Source organism: Xenopus tropicalis, chromosome 1, assembly GCF_000004195.4.
Source record: "Xenopus tropicalis strain Nigerian chromosome 1, UCB_Xtro_10.0, whole genome shotgun sequence".
Lineage (NCBI taxonomy): Eukaryota > Metazoa > Chordata > Amphibia > Anura > Pipidae > Xenopus > Xenopus tropicalis.
In genome coordinates this window covers 142,934,112-142,954,538 of record NC_030677.2, presented here as the reverse complement: position 1 = coordinate 142,954,538, position 20,427 = coordinate 142,934,112, and the positions used below count along the sequence as shown (strand labels likewise).

At 40.8% G+C, this 20,427-nt stretch overlaps 2 protein-coding genes across 13 annotated transcripts in view; both read right to left on the bottom strand.

The window, feature by feature from the left end:
* The window catches only part of slc12a6 (solute carrier family 12 member 6), a 32,685-nt gene extending 29,951 nt beyond the window's left edge, over window positions 1–2,734 (bottom strand). For 2 of the 12 annotated variants that reach the window (XM_031901789.1, XM_031901795.1), the window contains exons 1-2: window positions 878–1,190; window positions 19–499 (exon numbers count right to left, since the gene is read on the bottom strand). In XM_031901789.1, coding sequence (XP_031757649.1) covers window positions 19–253 — 235 coding nt within the window. In that variant the 5' untranslated portion in view covers window positions 254–499; window positions 878–1,190. The other 10 variants (XM_012965504.3, XM_012965500.3, XM_012965517.3 and 7 more) reach the window with 10 other exon arrangements.
* Window positions 2,735–7,513: 4,779 nt separating this feature from the next.
* On the bottom strand, window positions 7,514–11,078 carry nop10 (NOP10 ribonucleoprotein). Its single transcript, NM_001016163.2, is given in 2 exon segments — window positions 7,514–7,949; window positions 10,983–11,078. Coding segments are annotated over 2 exon segments (195 nt in total). The 5' UTR covers window positions 11,037–11,078; the 3' UTR covers window positions 7,514–7,808.
* Window positions 11,079–20,427: the final 9,349 nt, after the last annotated feature.

Below are 20,427 nucleotides of genomic sequence, written 5' to 3'. Positions count from 1 at the left end.
ATTATCCCACTTTATTACCTTCTCCACTGTCCATAGGGTTGGAGGTCCTTTCACTAGCTTGGTCCACTCCTGTGGTTGCCAGTGAGGTGTCACTGTAAGCCTCACTGCGGCTGGCATCTCTGACACTCTCTCTGGAGCTAAACCGCACACGGGAGGATGAACTGAGATCTGGGCTGGTGTCAGAGATTGCCCCCATTTCGTCCATTTTGGTGGGTGTAACGGTGAACCGTACCGATGCCATTTTGGGTGGCATTGGTGGCAACTCCTCGCTTTGAGCGGCCGTCCTGTCTTCTATGTAAAATCCCAGAAAATATATGTGTATTTAATCCAGCTATACGAAGATGCAGTAAGATAGACCCATGTATTTTTTTAGTTACTCTGAATAACTAACTTTTTTGGTTGGAGAACACAAACAAAATACTTGTGCCACGATGGTTTCTTGTTAAGAAAAATGACTTTGTACATCCTTGTCCATTCCAGTGCAATATATCTTCACATGCTGCAAATTATATTAGAAGAATAAATAGAAAGAAATGTTTTTTTAAAAAAAAAAAAAACAACCAAACAAAAACAACAGCATTCTATATCTACAAAAAGTTCAGAAAGGAAATTGTAGCCATGTAAGACAAAGTGCATTTGCACTTGCCTGAGAAATGTAAATATCCTGTCAGGACTGATCTATATAAAACATTTAATTTACTAAAGAATCTAGATTTCACTCAAAGATGCCCACTTACACCCAAAAGCCCTAGTGAAAAATAACACAAAGAGGAAGATAGTGATATTACCACAGCCTCTCAGAGTAACAGAATAGGAAGTTGTGACACAAAAACTCAGAATTCAAGACAACGGTGAAAGAAAGGCACAGGCAACCCACCGGCTTAGAGTCCAACCTAGAGCAAAAGAAAAGAGCAGTAAATAGAATTAAGCAGGATACAACAATGCAAGCATCTCTACTACCAAATATCCGGGAAATCCCATTCGGGTATAGGGCTATGCCGTGAAAATAAAAAGAATGTGAATCGAATGAGTAAGGCTTTCCATCTCTAAAGGTTAGAGTTAGTGAAGACTGCCCAGATGAATGGAGGAGACGAGGGAATTTCAGGGTTAAATAGATGATGATGACTCAGGGTTTTTAAGGGTTGGAGAGGATATCACTACAGCTAAGGGAAAAAGAAAACCTAAAAAATAATAACCGGATAAGGAAGGAAGAGAGAGCTGCTTGTCTGTATAATAGAGAGCAGCTGCAGCCCCGACGCGTGTATGACAGACAAGGGGGCGCGTTCTCGATCGTTAAAGCGCGCTACCCCCGGCGTTCGTACGGGCAACGGGGACGCGCGTATCTCATCCGTGGGTTGGTGCAGTTCTGCGTGTGTAATGCTTTGGAACATTTACTCGCCCATGCCTAATTGATACACATTAGCTGTGATTATTTTTCCGTGCTGTAACTACAGTCTCCATCATACAATCGCAGGAAGGCTTCCCAGAAAAGCTTTCACCGATAAGCCATTATTAGTAAATTACCTGTTGAGGGGATAATATATCGTCAATCGCGCCACCAACAGCCATACTCTGTGTTGTCAGGCACCCACTGTGTAAAAGCGGCGGAACCCGGCGAAACAAAAGGCGGCCCCTGGGAGACAATGTACAAGGGCTATTAATAGAGGCAGTGTTCGTGCATGTTTGTTGCTATCATGCTGTGTTCTTGTGCCGGTGTTTCAGATAGAGGGACTGTACTGTACTGACAGAGTTATCACGGGTTAGCAGCATTCCAACTCTTACTCATGCACTGCCAGTCTGAAAAGGGCCATTGTAAGTAAAGCAAGATTTACTGAGAGAAATACTTTCCCAAATAACGATTGGTCTGTGTTGGTAAACTTATTTACTGTAACAGAGCTCATTTTATTAAGGGCCAAGCAGGCAGGGAAGCCATTAGGGCAGTGCTACAAAACTATAGTGGGCTGACACCTTAAAAAGTAAATAATAGCCCTTGGGAATGGATTGCGGCTACAGGAAATTGAAGCTGGCCATACACACACCGATATTATAGTCCGAAATCTTGTTTCATATGATATTCGGTGCATGTATGTTGGATCGACAAGACAACCAATCAGGGTTGGACTGGGCCACCGGGACAAATCCCAGTGGGCCCCAGTGGCCCAGACCCGACCCTTACCAGCGTTCCATCTGCCTGACTGTTCCTACCCTGACGCGTTAAATTTATGCATGCTCAGGGGAGGACGTCGGGTGGGGGACCCTGCAGGGGGGCCCTGTGGGGGGAGTCAGGGGAAGCGGCCGGCGGGGGCACCTGCAGGGCTCCTGGGGCTGGAGCCCCAGTGGGCCCTGCACCCCCCAGTCCGACCCTGCAACCAGTATCACAAAAGCTTCAGTATCTGTCGTCTCGTCAATCAGGCAGGACAAGATCTGCGTTTAGGGAAGAATCGTCAGGTGGAGGTAGAATGCCTGTTTCCATATCTGACAATTCAGCCCTGAATGTCAATGGAGGGAACAAATGATCCTTCCTGTGACCAATGGTCGCAGGAAAGATCGTAATTGGTACATGTATGGCCACCTTTAAGGCCAGAGCGTGACAAGATGACTTTATATTACTTACCAATCCTATGTCCTTCAGTTGTTCCAGCTCCATCTGATTGACAGGTTGAACATTGCTAACTTATATAATCAATGGAGCCCTGCAGAGTCTCTTTTGTTCTTGGTTTCACCGCTGATAAAGACAGCCCTGGTGCCTTTCTTGGTGGATTTGTGTTTTAAAATATGCCAAATTCTCTCCTGAAAAACAGCCAATAAGGCTTGGGTTCTCAGATAATTTGCCCATGAAAGAGGTCTACTTAATGTGGGCAAGTTTTAACATGCAAACTATAAGCTTGCTGTGTCTTGTCAAACTGTTAAAAGGGGCTTTTATGGCACAAGGCAAAAAAATGACATTCCTTTCACAATTGCTTATTACACTCAAAGCACAGTAGACACATAAACAAATGACATTTTCAAAGGCTTAAGAATGAAGCTGCCATACACACGGCCTCAGAGTACCTTTCGTCTTTCCAGCCTTCATATATATAATTATGAACATTAGCCTTATCCTTATGTGTTTAGTGCCATCCAGGGGCTCTTAGTCATCTTGATCCTTTGTTTACTCTTTATGTCTGGCTGAAGGTCTGGGGTATGTGCACCTGAACCCACCATTGCAATAGGTAAGCTTATACCCTCTCCATACTATACCAGAATTCTTTGAGATATGACTCTATAACACAGCATCCTTGACATTTGCTGACTGTAAGCACATTTTAACCACATCAGTTCTTTTCTGAATAGAGGAAAAAGCAGATTCAGGACTGGTAAACAGTCATGCAACTCAGATAACACCAATGTCCTAGGAAGCTTAATCATGATTGGCTGCTTGAAAACTATGTTCACCTATTAGGCTTGCTGAACTGGTTGGAATGTCCCAAAGAATGGCAAGTGTCACACACTAATGTTTCAGCTGGCTTGATATGCAGGAATCCTATACTGCAGGATTTATCACTTTTAGTAACTGTCTGTGGTCTTCAAGAGATGCTGATTTCGGGTGGGGAGGGCTGTAAATCCATGGTTTACACATATTTCAGTCGTGCAACGCTAATACACACTATAGTTTTAAGAAACATGGTGGTGAAATGCTGACATGAAATGAAGTAGCTAACCAGACCAGCTCTGCTCTTCAGTAAAAAAAAAAACAAACCAGCCCAAACTCCCAAGTTAATGATTAGATTCCTCGGGGTATAACTAACAAACTGGCACACCCAGGAGAATTTGACTTTCCATTTGACTTTCCTTGTCCTTAAAGCTGCTTTCCAGTTATGACCCTAAACTACCAGATTACATTTCACATTTGAGGCTGTAAAATGGGAAAATAAAAAGTCAAACTGTAAAAAAACACACACACAAAAAGATCAGTTGCATACCACATCAACTGCTGGTATGGCCCTGGGTGGTGCCCCTCCTCTGCTGTGACCCCCGAGCCAAATTAACCATGTCCTGTTTTGCTGGACTTCCTTTGAACTATGGGCTGCAAGTGACTGATCGTATAGGCCCTATGGTAATCCACCACTGAGTTGCACAGTCCAATAAAACACTAACACCATTTGCATAGGGGCGCATTAACAGCTGGTAAACCCCTGGGTTGTGCGCCTCCTCTGCTCTGCCCTCCTGGCCAACTTAGGCCTACTTAGCTTTGTCCTCTTTAGGTGGACTTCCCTTTGATCTATGGCCCACAAGTGACTGCTCGTCATGCATAGTCAAATAACACTGTATCCATCCAGGCTGTCTAACTGGAGAACTGTGGGTCAACTGTTGTCCTTCTAAGGGAGTTTTCATTGGCCCCAGCCTACTTTTTGAGTTCCATAATGTATAACATCACCATTTTATTAAAGAATGTACCTCAAACATGCAGTATGACAAATGATCAGCCTATTATATGTAACAGCAGTCATTAGGAGGACAAGTGGTACAAAGTCACCCTGTTATAAAACAGCATTGTAAACAGGATAGTTCTAGACTGTACTGCTACTTTATCTTTTGTTAGACTGAGCTGCTGTGATAATAATAAGCTTTCACATAATAACACTTTCATTTTTTATTTCCAGTTGCTTATATTTGCCATCTGCTCCTGACTTGATTTGAAGCTCTTTAGCCTACTGCATATTGATTAACCCAGAGACTTCACAGATAAGGAACAGTGTTCCCTCTGTGTATGTATGTGTTTTATTTATTTAGCACTACTTGTACATGCAGCACTATGCATCTGTAAAATGCAGTAAAACTTCAAACAGGGAGAACAAAGAGTGCAATACATATTCAGTTGCGGTCAGCTAAAGCTGATGGCCCATGAAGCAAGTTAGTCGCCTTCTATTGTTGCCGGTAGAAAGGCATTTCAGATTGCTTAGTTACTCAGGGTAGCAGAGATCTATCGCAGGCGACTAACTTGCTCTGTGTGCCATCAGCCTAAGGGACAAAGTGGCTCCTGTCTTACAAAGCTTACACTCTAGAACTCAGCAGCATTTTTAAAACAATGTGCACAGATCAGTCATGAATTGTCAGAGCACAAAAGACTCCAATTCTCACAATGTTTTGCATGCTCCTTCAATGGTTTGTTAAACAGCTCACTTATCACAAATTTTTTGAAAAGAAAAAGCATTGCAGAATATAGAAAGGGACAAATAATGCTTTTAATACCAATTACTTTTACAAATAACTCTAAAACCATCTGATGTGTTTACTTATAATGGAAAGTTGCTTAAAATTATAATTTTTTTCAGTATGCAAAAATTGGGTAGAAATGCTGTCAATCATGTAAAGGTGCCTCCTGCAGAGCTGTAAATTAATCCCACTGTCTCTTTTAAAATAGCACAAAGCACCTGGCACCCAGTCAGCTGGTGACAGCAAAACAAATTCCTGTCTTGATCCAGTACACAAATCCTCTGCTTTTGGTGGACCGGAGGCCTGGGTTATCATACTCTGAGGTAATATACATAGTTCCGATCTGTGCTTTTGCTCCCTGCCCAGACTTATACCCAATCAATTTTTTCCCTGTACTTTGCAGTTTAGTCCCACTCCTGCTGTGACATTAAACCATAATCCAACAACATGGCATGTTGTATGTAAAACATGCATAGAAAAATAACTCCTGCTTGAGGTTATATATTACAAGCAAATTTAAAACTTGCATTACTGTCCAAGACAGCCAAAGGACTTTGCAGCAGAGCAGTAAACAGTGTAGTAAATGTAAGAAAAGATCACAGCTGATGAGCAAGTCGGCAATTGTCACCTTCTACTGTCAGCAGAGGTAAAGGCCTAAAAATGGGTCTCTGGAGCTGCAATTCAACAACACTTGGAACAGTTTTAAGATATTTTAGCTCTCTATTAGACTGACATATGCAAGTGGGCTTGCCAAAGGCCCCAGCTGAAAATCTACAATTATAAACAAGGCTGCAGCAGTTTCTGAACTGCAACTGACAAAAACTCCTATCAATAATGGGGTGCAGGAAGCTGTAGTTCAAACTCAGGGGAAGGATGGCATCTTAGGGCAGAATTAATACTATTAATGTTAACAATGTTAGCAAAGGAAACACAAGAATATTACAGACGACAAGGAAAGGTACAGAGCAAAACATTCAAAACAAATTGACTCCTCTGAAAATAAAACTTTATTAAATGTGGGCTGCAGTTTCAGCAAGGCCTCATTGCATATACTGTATAACATACCACCTGAATGGTAAATGCTGCAACAATTCAACTGTCTGTGCTAAAGGTGCAGTAGAGAACTGGATAGTTGCAGGTGCAGCAGAAATGAAATTAATCTACAATAGATTAAAAATAATATTGTAATATTTTACTTCTGCTGCATTAATTTCTTGCTCATAAAAGCAGAAGCATCTAGTGCAATGTATTTTCCATATCAAGTTTCAAGCAGAGCCTTACCCTCTTAAATAATACTTTTCATTAAATTATTCTACCTCCAAACATACCTATAACTCATGTGGACCGTTTTTTCCAGAAAGCCCCTGTTTTCTAAATAAACGCCTTCTAAGATCCTGGACCCGACAGTGAGACAAACCCGACTGTCTCTGCTAAGCCTATCAGTCAAAGCAGGAGCAGGCTGACATCAGTCTAAAGAATTAAATCCTTGCATCCGTGCGCTTGTTTCTGAGCGTCGACATGTGCGCAATGGCGTCATCGCACACTGAAGCCAGAAGGGCAGCGCAGGTCCCGTCACCGATTGGTCTACAGGTAAGGTTTTTTTTTTTATTGCAGGGCGGCGATCCAGGAGCCAGGAAGAGAAGAAAGAAGATGGCGGCGTTGTGGGACTTAGATTTAAAAGGTGCGGACAGAGGACCAACTGGACCTTCGGATTTTTTTAAATAGCGTTTCAGGTAAGTAAATGACATGGCAAGTTTAAAAAAAAAAAATATTTTGTGCTTATAGAGAAAGTGAAATCTATTATATTTATCAAGCATCAGTGTTTTTAAGGTTATTTGTAAATATAACTGGTACTGAAAGCAGTCTGTTCCATTGCTGGTTTGATTCTTAAAACAATATTGCATTAATCAGCTCTTGTGCTTTTTCTCAGGCCTGTTAATCAGCTGGCTTTTGCTAAAGTTTCCATAGCCAATGATGAAGGTGCATGCAATAGAAATGGTAACAGACTGCTGCCTTTAGTAGCACTTACATCTACAAATAACTTGAAAATGTTTAATTTACATTAGGACATTAAATGTAATTTTTTCAAAGCAGAGTGTCAGAGCTATTTCAATTCTCAAAAATGTATGTTACTAGAGCTATTAGGCCAAGTAGGTTATTCCTAATGATCAGTGCTATTTAAAATGTATTGAAGTCTGTGTATCTCATTTACCAAAACCAGGGCAAATTTGCACCTGAATAATAACACACAGCAACCAATCAGCGATTGAATTAATTCAAACAGCTTCAGGCAGAACAATGAAAGGAAAGGTAAAAGCAAACTGAAAACTTGTTTTTATTATCACACAACTAGGACCAGAAAATCCCATCTGATTAGGAATGAAAACTCAAAAGGTAATAAAAAAAACCGAAATGAATGGTTGTACCACATAGGGATAAGTCCTTTTGGAATTTAATTTACATGTAGTTTCTGAAGCATGCCTTCACACAGAATTAGGATGAAGAAGGTGAATGAATTCTTCCAACACAATGCTGTAATTTGCTGGCCAATGCATAAAGGACAGTTGGCAGACATATTCAATACAAGGAAGCGTAAGTCATCTTTACTTGTCTCATAGCACAGGTCTGGGTTGCTGGGTCAGTAGAAGTCCAAATCTTTTCTTTAGACTGACACGGTGTCGAGAAAACTTATCATCAGGAGAAAAGCGTGCAGGGTGGGCTGAAGTGGTTGGTTGACCATCAGGAGAAACCTTCTGGAAATTGGAAGAAAAACACAAACACGTTCTCCTCTTAGTAAATTCTAAACTAGATCCATCACTTCTTCTAATAATTAAAATGGCCCTACTTTTTGACAGGTGGGCTAAGTATGTTATCTGGATAAACATGAACGCCCATTTGTCCCATGACAGTTTTCAGTCTGCATACAGAAACGTATTGCTATGTTTGCTATGTACATGTGCAGGATTTGAACTTCAAGCACACTAAACATTCATCAGATAGTCAGACCAAAAGAGCAAGGAAATGAATCACTGGTCTCTATAAGCATTCATTATCCAATCAATGTGATTCAATGAATCTGATGGGAAAGATGGACCAAAGCTGTAGCTTTGGTTCCATAGTCAGGAGTCTTATTGCGTAATGTTTTTAAGTCCATCAGATTCACATTTAAAAGTCCCTTTCCTTCTATGTTGCATAGCTTGTTTACTTGCAACTTGCACGATAAGAACAACAATGGAACACTAAGTTAAGGGCAGATTTATAGTACATATAAGGTGGTCAACGATCTTGATCATGATGTGTACTATGACTATTTCTTCACTTAAGCTGGCCATACATGTAAAGAATCCCACCTTGAGGTGGGTGATATTGGTCTGATTCGATTATTTGACCATTGATCACAACACAAGCAGGCTGTTGGAAAGAGGTCTGAGTGATTGCACATGTGCAATAACCTTATATGCAGGATTCTAAGCTGCAATGTGAAAACAGACTGAACATAACTTCATAACTGGGGATTCACACAAGCCCGTTACCAAAATAAATATTCTGACAATAAATATTTCTTCATAAAAAAAATTTCCGCTACACTTTTTAACAAAGTTACCACTTGCAATCAGGTTCTGTGTTGGTTTCAGATTCCCCTTGTGAAGGTTTAACGCAGCGCATATCTTCACTCATTAGCCCTATATGAATCAGACTGGCTGGCAATACAATTTATGCAATACAAGGAGGAAACAAGGCATGCACAGTACTGGAGCTGCTCCTGCTTCTTCCTGTTATGCGCTGCCAACCTCTGTAAAAAGTAGTGGACGTAGGGGCCGGCAAACCCTCCTCCAGTGAGACAGTGCAGGACTCAACATCACATAAGCCCTGACTTCATTGAAAATTTTAAAGGAAACAATTTGTTAAATTCCTATTGGCAAAATATTTTTTTGGCAATAGGGGCTTAAATAAATGTTAACACAAAGTTGGACATAGCCTTTAAAGGAACAGTTCAGTGTAAAAATAAAAGTGGTTAAATAGACAGGCTGTGCAAAATAAAACATTTTCAATATGGTTAGTTAGCCAAAAATGTAATCTATAAAGGCTGGAGTAAACAGATGTTTAACATAACTTCCTCCTTTACAGCTCTCTAAAGGCCCCCATACACGAGCCGATAGAAGCTGCCGATATGGGTCCCTTGGACCGATTCGGCAGCTAATCGGCCCGTGTAGGGGCAGAAACGAGCGGCCTGCCCGACCGATATCTGGCCTGAAATTGGCCAGATATCGATCGGCCAAGTTATAAAATCCAGTCGGATCGGGGACCGCATCGGCTCGTTGATGCAGTCCCCAAACCGACTGCCCCATGGCTGCAAATGTAATCCGATCATTTGGCCCCAGGGCCAAACGATCGATTATTTTTCTTTAAAGCTACTTGCTACCCGATATCGCCCACCCGTAGGTGGGGATATCAGGTGAAAATCTGCTCGCTTGGCGATGTCTTATAGTGTATGGGGACCTTAAGCTGTTACCAGTCAGTGACTTGAGGGGGGTTGGATCTGGGACATAACTGTTCAGTTAGTTTGCTTATGAATCTGACCTGCATGCTCACAAACTAACTGAACAGTTATGTCCCATATCGGACAAGTCACCCCTCAAGTCACTGATTGGTTATTGATGGCTAACAGCTTAGAGAGCAGAAAGTAGTGTTCTGGCTATTATCTTAAGACAGGGGTGTCAAACTCAATCACATAAGGGGGCCGAAATCTAAAAAACAGGTTAAGTCGCATGCCAAATTTTTTATTAATATACTTAGTAAGATACTAAGGGGAATATTTATCACAATGTGTAAAAAGTGGAGTAAGACATTACCAGTGATGTTGCTCATAGCAGCCAATAGATGCTTTGCTACTGTTGAAATCTGATTACTGATTGGATGCCTTGGGCAACATTACTGTTAAGGGCTCTGGCACACGAGGAGATTTGTCACCGGCGATTTTTAAAAGAGCGATTTGGCGACAAGATGAAAGACAAGACGCCAATGCTAAACAAATGGAAATCGCCAGCGTCAAAACATACGAGGCTACTTCAAATCGCCTGCTGTTTCAAATCGTACAGACCCTTTTCTGAGCGACTTGAGTAAACATGAGAGGGGTAACTGTTGAGTGTACCATGGGTAGCAGATCGCCTGGAGCTCAACTCTCATGAAATCTCTTTGTGTATTGTCGTGGCGACTTGTCGCCAAAGCGCCAGGGGGGAAAAAACGCAGGCGACAAATCTCCTCGTGTGCTAGAGCCCTAATACTTCACTCCACACAGCATGATAAATATACCCCTTAGTCTTAGTTACTATGTGAGGAAAATGGAAATTGATCAGGCTGGATGGTCAGACACCCTCACCAAGGGCCACATAAAACAGCCAGGTGGGCCGGATTTGGCCCCCGGGCCTTGGGTTTGACATTTATGTCTTAAGACATCCACTCACTCCAGCCTTTATATATTAGATTTTTGCCTTACTATATTAGAAATATTTTTTATTTCGCACAGCCTACCTATTTACCCAGTTTTATTTTTACACTATACTTTTCCTATAATCCCTATATAAAATGCTTTAATCGTGGCCACCAGATGGACTTAAGCAAACAATTTTCTTTCAATTTAATTGGAACTAAACGCTTAACTTTCTCTATAGGCATTAAAACATGTTGCACTGCCCATTTGTGCGACCCTCCAGGTACTAAGGAATAGTATAGGTCAAAGGAAAATATCAGCCCATCACATGCTGGTTTATAGTTCCATTGCTCACCTTCATTGTGTATACACGCTCCCCCTGCTCGTTTAGATAAAACTGCAGAAACATCCTCTAGCGTCAGGCAGCGACACGCGCAAATCTACAGCGAACAGAAACACACGCAGGTTCCACACTCACCAAGCGCCCCACGTTTTTCTCAACAGGGTGACGATACTACTTCCGCACAACTACTTCCTGTTCCGGTAAAGTTCGTCACTTCAGTAGTTCCTTCTCCACACCCCCTATCCCGCTCTCGTGTTGATATTTCGCCTTATTTTCGAGAGCGAAATTCTCCGTTTGTTATGTAACTACGGGCAGTAACAGCCTACTTGTTTTTGTTTTGTTTTGTTATTCATGCGCCCCAAATCCTTATTTGTGTTGTCTGGCCTTTGTTCTAACTAGTCAGTAAATCTGGGTATCATTCTCAGTCGTTCCTGAGGCAGCTTGAGGGCGCTGACCAATCAGCTCACTTGTGAGTTTAGCGGTTAGAACACGTACCTATGATGCGAGACACTTCTGCAAAGAATAAAAATATCAAAAAAGATTATGACCTACCAGCGTGTTGGAATGGGTGTAAAGGGATTGCAGCAGGAAGGAGGGGATGCTTAGAAGGAGTTAGCATAGAGACGGGATCTGACAGTGTTAGAACATGCAGGCAGGGGAGGTTTGAGGTGGTGTTTACTAGTAGGTTGGTGGGGATGGAGTTAAAATGGTCTAAAAAGAGTAGTAGTTACATGGTGTATCTTTTAGAAAGAGTCTAAAGGTGGCCATGCACGGGCTGATTTTAGCTCATGATATCAGGATTTGGCAGCTCATCTGCCTGTGTATGGGCACGAATGTCGGGCCTCCCCGACCGTCTTCTGATCTCGATTGGGCAGGTTTGGGTTTTCCATTGATCAGAGACCACATTGGCTGGTTGATGTGGCCCCCGAACTGACAGCTTCTATACCCGCCATTTTAATTGGTTTGGCCCAATATCGGCCACCCGTAGGTGGGCATATCGGGAGAAGAGCCACTCCAGTAAGAGGTTGGAGTTAGAAAGTATAGTTGGGGAAAGGGAATACCCAACCTCTTATACCCGTGAGCCACATTCAAATGGAAAAAGTGTTGGGGAGCAACACAAGCATGAAAAAAGTTTCTGGGGTGCCAGTAAGTGCCTCTTGGTAGCCTCCCTGACCAGTTTTCTTCTCGTCTTTTCATCAATTTTGGAGGGACGTCCAGTTCTTGGTAATGTCACTGCTGTGCCAAATTTTCTCCACTTGATGATGACTGTCTTTACTGATATCTTTTAACAATGAGATCCCTCTGATGCTTTGGAAGCTCTCTGGGGACCATGGCTTTTGCTGTGGGATGCGACTAAAAAAATGTCAGGAAAGACCAAGTAGAGCAGCTGAACTTTATTTGGGGTTAATCGGAGGCACTTTAAATGATGGCAGGTGTATGCTGACTATTTAACATGATTTTGAATGTGATTGCTTAATTCTGAACACAGCTACATCCCCAGTTAGAAGAGGGTGTGCACACTTATGCAACCACATTATTTTAGTTTTTTTGGTTTTCTTCCCTTCACCTAAAAGATTACAGTTTGTTTTTCAATTGAGTGGTACAGTTTATAGGTCACATTAAAGGTGGAAAAAGTTCTGAAATGATTTATCTTTGTGTCATTTTTGTACAGCACAGGAACCTGACATTTTACCAGAGGTGTGTAGACTTTTTATATCCACTGTATATGACTTTCTTGCTCTTTGAATCCAGTATGGCATCACTGAAGAATCAGAGCATCTTTGGGAAAATCAGCACAGATTGCACAAGGGGTGGTATTGCTAAGAACTGATTTGACACAGGGGGTATAGTTTCAGAGAACTTTAAACCATCTTGAAAATGTATTTTAGTCACTTAAGAATATCAACCGTCACTGTGGGGGGCAAGAGTTAGGCACCACCATTGATTATATTCCCTTGCCAGATACCCCATGCCTGAGCTTCTATCCGCAGAAAACTGCACCGGCCCGGTGTTCTTCCGGTGAGCACCATGGAGCAAGCCTCTTTCTGCTTCTTTCTTTACATGGGTGTACAATGTGAAAAAGCCAGCTTTTTAACTCTACTACTGCGCATGCCTCAAGCCTATGATTTTGAAGAAAGAAGCAGAAGACAGGATCGCTCTGTGGTACTCGCCACTAAGAAGCCCTGGCTGGGAAGTTTTCTGCTAAAAGGAACACAAGTCCAGGGTATAAGTTAAGTGAATACAATTACAGGGAGGTGCCTAATATTTGGCACCCCCCCCAGTAATTCTGACTTTCCTTCTACTTTAAAAGGTACATTTAGAATTCAGTACAAGACAGGACTGGATTTACATTAATGGGCATATTTATTATAATGTTTCTAGCCAACATCACCAAATGTTGGCCATAGTAACCAATAAGAAATTTGATTTTTACCATCACCTAAGAGAAGTAAAAGCAAAGATCTGATTGGTAATAAACGTTACTCATTGGTTCCAAGTCCAACTTGTTCTCTCCTTTCCTTGCATGACAGGACTGTGGTAACATTTATTTTTATACTTTTTTCATATCAATATACTCCTAGTTGTACATTTGTTTATTTTTTGGATGACTACAGTAGAGCCCTGTAACAAAATCAGGAAACTCCCTAATTTGTTTCTGCCCACAGGGATTCGTGACATGTCGATTTGAGATGAACCCAATATTTCAGTGGAGAAAAGCTTGCATGTGACTTGATGACCCATTATTCCATTCCTCACTAGCAGCCCTTGTTCAAGGATTTTTCTTTTAGAATACAATAAATTATTGGACATCCAGCATAAGTCTAGGCATGTAAGTGTGCCACCCTCTCACTTCCCCTCCTGAAACTCCGAATCAGTCATGTTGATATATATATGTAGTGCTTGTATTTTTGTTTCTATACTTATTTGGTTCAAGAATGATTTACTTCCTTTTGGAAATGTGGAGTAAAATTAGCAGGGACTAAAGGTGGCAATACACAGGCAGATTTAAGCTGCCAATTTAACTCCTTCAAACCAATTCGGCAGCTCATCTGCCTGCGTATAGGGGCCTCTGGCGGGCCTACCTGACCAATATCTGGGCAAAAATTGTTGAGGTGTCAATTGGGCAGGTTGACTTTTGGGGGGGGGGCACATAGTTGATGTGGTCCTTGCACTAATGGCTCCTATACCTGTTGTAATTCTATTGTTTGGCCTTAGGTGGGTATATTGGATGAAATATCCGCCTGTTTGGGTCACCAATCAAGAGGATCTTAACCTGTAGGACCATCTTTAAGGGATTCTTTCATGATTTTTATGGTGTACTTTTTATTTCTTTATTACACTGTTTACATAGCAAATAATTCACTCTATCATTTAAAATATTATTCTTGAACCAACAAATGTATTTTTTTCTAGCTATAATATTGGTGTGTAGGCAGCCATCTCAGTGCATTGTGTCTGAGCTTTCAGAAAGACCCAGTGCTACACATTAGAACTGTACATCTGTACCCCTCAGTACATCTGTTACTAGTCCAAAGGTAAGTGGGCTATGTTATATTACATTGCTGTGTGTGAATGGACTAGACTATATACATAGTGATGGTGTAGTGCAAAGTGGTTCTGTTTTTCCCATTCATTCAAGTGTTAAATTGATAAAACTATATTTGTCTCATACTTATCAGTATCAGACTTGGCCATCCAGCAAATTCGTGGAGAAATAGATTAAGTCACAATGATCTATATTTTCATTAGCTGTAATACGATTATGCCGAGGCGCTCTGTGTAAGGGAATATTATACCTTAGCCATTAGAGCACTTACATATTTCTGGCTCCCAAGAAGGCATAGGAAAATGATAAAATGATTGAGGCAGGGAATTATGAAGACACGGTAATGGGTATAAGCATTCTTTACCCCATTTCCAATAAGTCTAATTTTCCTATTTCATAGAGACATTTGCAAGAGATTTCTTAAGGGTCCCTAAAGAGCTTTTGAGGACGTTACACAAGGGGATTATTATTGTTAATCTATATTATAGAGCTCTTCTAACCATATATTGACTTCCTTGAAGCACATGGAAAGTATGGGACTTGCCTAAAGCCAGAAGTTTTCATCCTGGACTTGCTGCAGCTCCTTTACTGACATAGGCTCTACATTATACCAGTGCAGAAAACCAGAGCCCCAGTCTAAAAAAAGATCATTATGTAAGAAGAAGATGCTTAAGTATCAGGCAGTGCTTAAATGAATACCTGGCAACCAACAAGCTGGTTTGGATGTATACAGTGAGGAACATAAGTATTTGAACACCCTGCGATTTTGCAAGTTCTCCTACTTAGAAATCATGGAGGGGTCTGAAATTCACATTGTAGGTGCATTCCCACTGTGAGAGACAGCATTTTTTTTTAAAAATTCAGGAAATCACATTTAATGATGTTCAAATACCTCACAGTAAGTGTCCCTTCTGCCTCCCTCTGAAATTAATACAAGGTGCTTTCTCTATCAGTGTATTTTCGGCAGTACAGAAACACCCAAAACCACCTGTTCCACCTCTGACTGTAATGCAAACTGCCTGAAAGCACCAGTACTGGATGCTATATTGTGCATTTGTGGCCTGAGAACCATTAGTGCTATTACTTTATGGGTGGTTCTGCACTGACTGAAATACACTGCTCAAGAAAACACCCCGTGTGCCTTTAGGCTAAAAACTTCTTGCCACTTACAGGGTTGAGTTACTGTGTAGAAGGCAAGATGCAACTAGTCTGAGCTGAACCATACAGCCTGCTTGGCTTCTGCACTGTTCTGGTACCTTAAAGGAGAAGGAAAGGCTAAGTCAATTGGGGGTGCCAAAATGTTAGGCACCCCGAAGTGACTTAGATCGCTTACCTATTACCCCGGGCTGGTGCCCCTGTACAAAGAGAACAGCACCAGCCCGGGGTAGCAGCAAGCGCTTCCTACTTCCAATTCGCTTGTGAAAAGCCGAACTTAAACAAGAAAGTCGACTTTTCACTCTACTGCGCATGCATCGGCCCACGGATTTCACCGGCAGAAGAAAAAGGAAGAAGGAAGCGCTTCCTACAGGTACCCTGGGCTGGTGCTTTTTTCTCTTAACAGGGGCACCAGCCCAGGGTACAAGGTAAGCGATCTAAGTCACTTGGTGGTGCCTAACATTTTGGCACCCCCAAGTGACTTAGCCTTTCCTTCTCCTTTAAAGCATTTAAAAAATGCTGTGAATGCCTGAGCAGGAAACCTGCCTCTATTGTAAAATATCTACAATGGAGGCAATAGTGTAATGAACATGCAAAACATAAATACACAGAGATAATAAACAGAATATGTTTTTCAATTTATTTAGGTATTAAACATTATTTCAAAAAATTTATTTTCATTTCATTTAATATTAAATACGATATGCATATATGACAATTTAATTACTATCTTTGCAAAAACCTTGAGTAAAGCTTGAGTTCCCATATATTGTGGTTTTTCTCAACTGTCACAATTTTACACAAAACGTATGGCTCTAATGAATATTCCTTTTTTATATAATCTTGCTTTCCATATTTTTATTGTAGTAGATCTAAGGTTTTGGAGTCACTGTGGTCATTTGTGTCCCTAGCATTTTCTCAAAACCCAGTTTGCTCCCACCTGCCCGCATATTGTGTGTGCACTGTAGGCACAGAAATGGCCTGTCAGCCCACACTGAGATGGATTTCAATGCAGAGATGCTACACTGCATTCTTGCACCACAATATGCCCTATGTACCTTTAAAGACCAATGCTGTGCCTGTCAGTATGCAGACAAGACAAGGAGGGAACCCTGTGTGTGCCACTAGCCTTAAAGGGATACTGACACTAGAAGTTAAACCTTTATTTACATATATATCATAACATTGTCTTGCATGCTATTTATAATTTTTGCCTTAAAAGTATTTGCCCAATACTTTTACATTCCCTATCTGATCCCCCATGTTCCTCTATGAGGGGGCTGCCATGTTTGTGCAGCAGTAGCCTGTTAGCATTAGAAATTCTAACAGACAGCTTGAAAGGGGACAGTCTAGCTGAAAAACAGTCAGGTTTAGGAGCTTCAAGTAATAATTTCAAAAGCAGCCCTTTCAGCGACAAATCACATTGGACTGTGATATATACAGCCTCAATTCTACTTATCCTGCAAGAGACCTCAAATACAAAACTACAAGAATTTTACTATGTGGATTCACAAGAAAAATAAGCAGAAGACATAAGGAATGTTGGAGAGAGAGTACAGATTTAACTGTGAGTGTATCTTGTGCCTGTGTTTTTTATCATAAACAATCTGTGTGCTACTTAGCACTGCTCACGTGTCTTTTTTTCCCTGCTTTCCTAAAACATCATCAAAAATACTTATTGGTTTATGAGAAGTGTGTAAAAGGGTAGTTCACACAAATATAGCTGTCAGTCTGGCATACATAAGCCATAAAAGACTCACCAAAGTGGAAAGGATGATCCAACATCTCATAAAGCCTGGCACATTTTGTGTTCATCTCACACTTAATCATAGGCTCATAATAATAGGGTAGTTCACCTTTAAATCAACTTTGGGTATGATGTAATATTCTAAAACAATTTGCAGTCTTCATTTTTTATGAAGCTTTTTGTCCAGCAGCCACTGTCAGGTTGCTAGAGAGCAATTTACACCAGCAACAGGCAGTGGTTTAAAGGAGAAGGAAAGGTAAAAACTAAGTAAGCAGAAAAATCTATGTAAATACAGCCATAAGCACTCACAGAAACTCTGCACTGACTTCTCTATCAAAAGAAAAAAACATTCTTGTCTTTTTTTTCCCTGTGCCAGAGTCTGCGCAGCTCTCTCCTCTCTCCCTTCCTTCAAGAATGCTAAGAACTCCCCCCCCCCCTTAGGAATGTGTGATCTGAGCCAATCAGCAGGAAGCTTCCTCATAGTCTTACAAACTGCGCATGTACAGCAGTCTGGGTCTTGGTGCAGGAGCGAGGCATTATGGGAATTTTCTTTACAGAACTCAGTGTTTTTTTTCCTATGAGGCTTCTGATCATCTGAACAGGAGAAATATGGGGAGACTTAAGGGCACTATTGAGAGAACTGAAGGTATGCCTGCCGCTTGAGATTAACTCTTTATTAGCCTTTCTTTCTCCTTTAAATATGTGAGTGGAAGATGGAAAGGGCTTGACTAGAAAGATAAGTAACAATAAAATGGCTGTACAGTGAGAGTTGTAGTTCAAACTGAATTTTTAATTTCTGGTGCAGGAAACAGTTACTATTTTTTTTGGGGGGGGGGTCACCAGGGGGAACATAGCTTAAAGGTATTTCAGCTCTTTCAATATAAGATGGGTGCCTGACAAGTTTGTTGGGAACTATCAGTACATATTCAACTGGCAAACAGTAGACCTTGAGCAGAGCATTGTCTGTAAGCAACTCAATGAGACCACAATATTTTCAATTATGCAGATTTTCAAAGTGTATGAGAAAAAAAGGTTTCCCATTGTGTTTTCTTTCTGCTTTTGCCTTCTGATCACCCATTATTTTAATCTTTTCATGGTCACAGATTTTAATCATGCTATCATGTGGATACATTTTGATTGCCCTTGCACAGTGGTTGGAGGTCATGTGTAATTCTGGTGAAAATTCATTAATTAATATTATGTGAGAGCTCTTTCACAGTTGCAATTAGCTTCACAGGCTCAAAACCATTTATGATTCTTTAAATTGCTGCTTTCTTTATTGGATGGTAATGCCACCTAATGGTCAAAGTCAAGTACAGCAATCATTGTAGTAGGCTTTTTAAAGCACTTCTGCAAACATATACTGTAGGTGTGATTCTTAAAGGACGAGTCAACCAAAAAGATCATTTTGTTGCCTAATAAAAGAAAACATAATTTTAAGCAAAGTTTAAAGTTGTTTGTATATAAAATTGCAATTAAAAGCAGTGTTTGTCATTTTCTACTCTCTGCCCTGGGGGCTCTTGCTTTTGAAACAATATAACACAAGGCAGCAGACTGACAGACCTGTCTTTCAAGAGGAGACTGACCTTTGCAACATTGTTTAAATCAGGGGGCCAGTTCACAGTCCCTGAGACTGTGGGGGGGCCGGACTATAGTTAGTCCTCAAACTACGGCCTTGCTGTGTCCTCACCCCTGGCTACTACCTGCCTGCCTCAAAACTACAATTAATAAAAAATGAAGATTGCAAATTGTCTCAGAATATCACTATCTACGTCATACTAAAAGCTAAATCAAAGGGGAACAACCCCTTTAATAAAATGCTGTTTTCAATAGCAACTGCAGTTACATATAACTTTCAAGGAACCAAAAATGTGAAATAAATTAATATAGGAATGTTGCTTAGAATTATGTTTCTTGTATTAGACAAAAAAACATTTTTTTTTGGGTTGACATGTCCCTTTAATATTATAATAAAAAAAATGGGTATTCAGAATGGTTAAAGGGGATGGAAACACTTTTTTTCCATCATACTTTACCCAGATTTTGCTTGACTCCAAAGACCAGCATAATCCATCATATCAATGCATGCTGGAAGCTATAAACCAGCAACACTAAGGGGCACATTTACTAATTCACGAACGCCCAACGGTTTTTTTGTAATGATCGGTATTTTGCGACTTTTTCGAGTGCTCAATACGAAAAAGTTGCGACAATTCGCGAAAGTCGTAATGGCTATGAAAAAGTTGCGACAATTCACGAAAGTCATAATGGCTATGAAAAAGTCGCGACAATTCACGGAATTTGTAATGGCTATAAAAAAGTTGTGACAATTCGCGCAAGTCGTAACGGCTACGAAAAAGTTGCAGAAAATACGAAAAAAAGTCGCAATATGTTCGTTTTCCAATCCGAATTTTTCCCATTCGGATTTGGGGATTATTAAATCAGCCCCTAAATTTGTACTCTTCTCTCAGAAACCTTCATTGCTCAAAAACCTTTTTTTCTGGCTCTTCAGGGCCATTGACCAAATGAATAAAGGAGAGAGTCCTTCCTATTCTGTGTGAATCTGTTTTAATGTGAGGTGAGTTGAAGCATTAAAGGAGCAGTAACACCAAAAAATGAAAGTGTATAAAAGTAACTAAAATATAATGTGCTGCTGCCCTGCACTGGTAAAAGTTGTGTGTTTACTTCAAAAAGTCTACTATAATTTATATAAATAAGCTGCTATGTAGCCATGGAGGCAGCCATTCAAAGGAGAAAAGGCACAGGCACATAGCAGATAACAGATAAAACACTATTGTATTCTACAGAACTTATCTGTTATCTGCTATGTACCCTGTGCCTTTTCTCCTTTTTTCCAGCTTGAATGGCTGCCCCCATGGCTACACAGCAGCTTATTATATAAATTATAGTAGTGTTACTGTAGCAAACACACCAGTTTTACCAGTGCAGGGCAACAGTGCATTATATTTTTATTACTTTAAAGCTCTTTCATTTTTTGGTGTTACTGT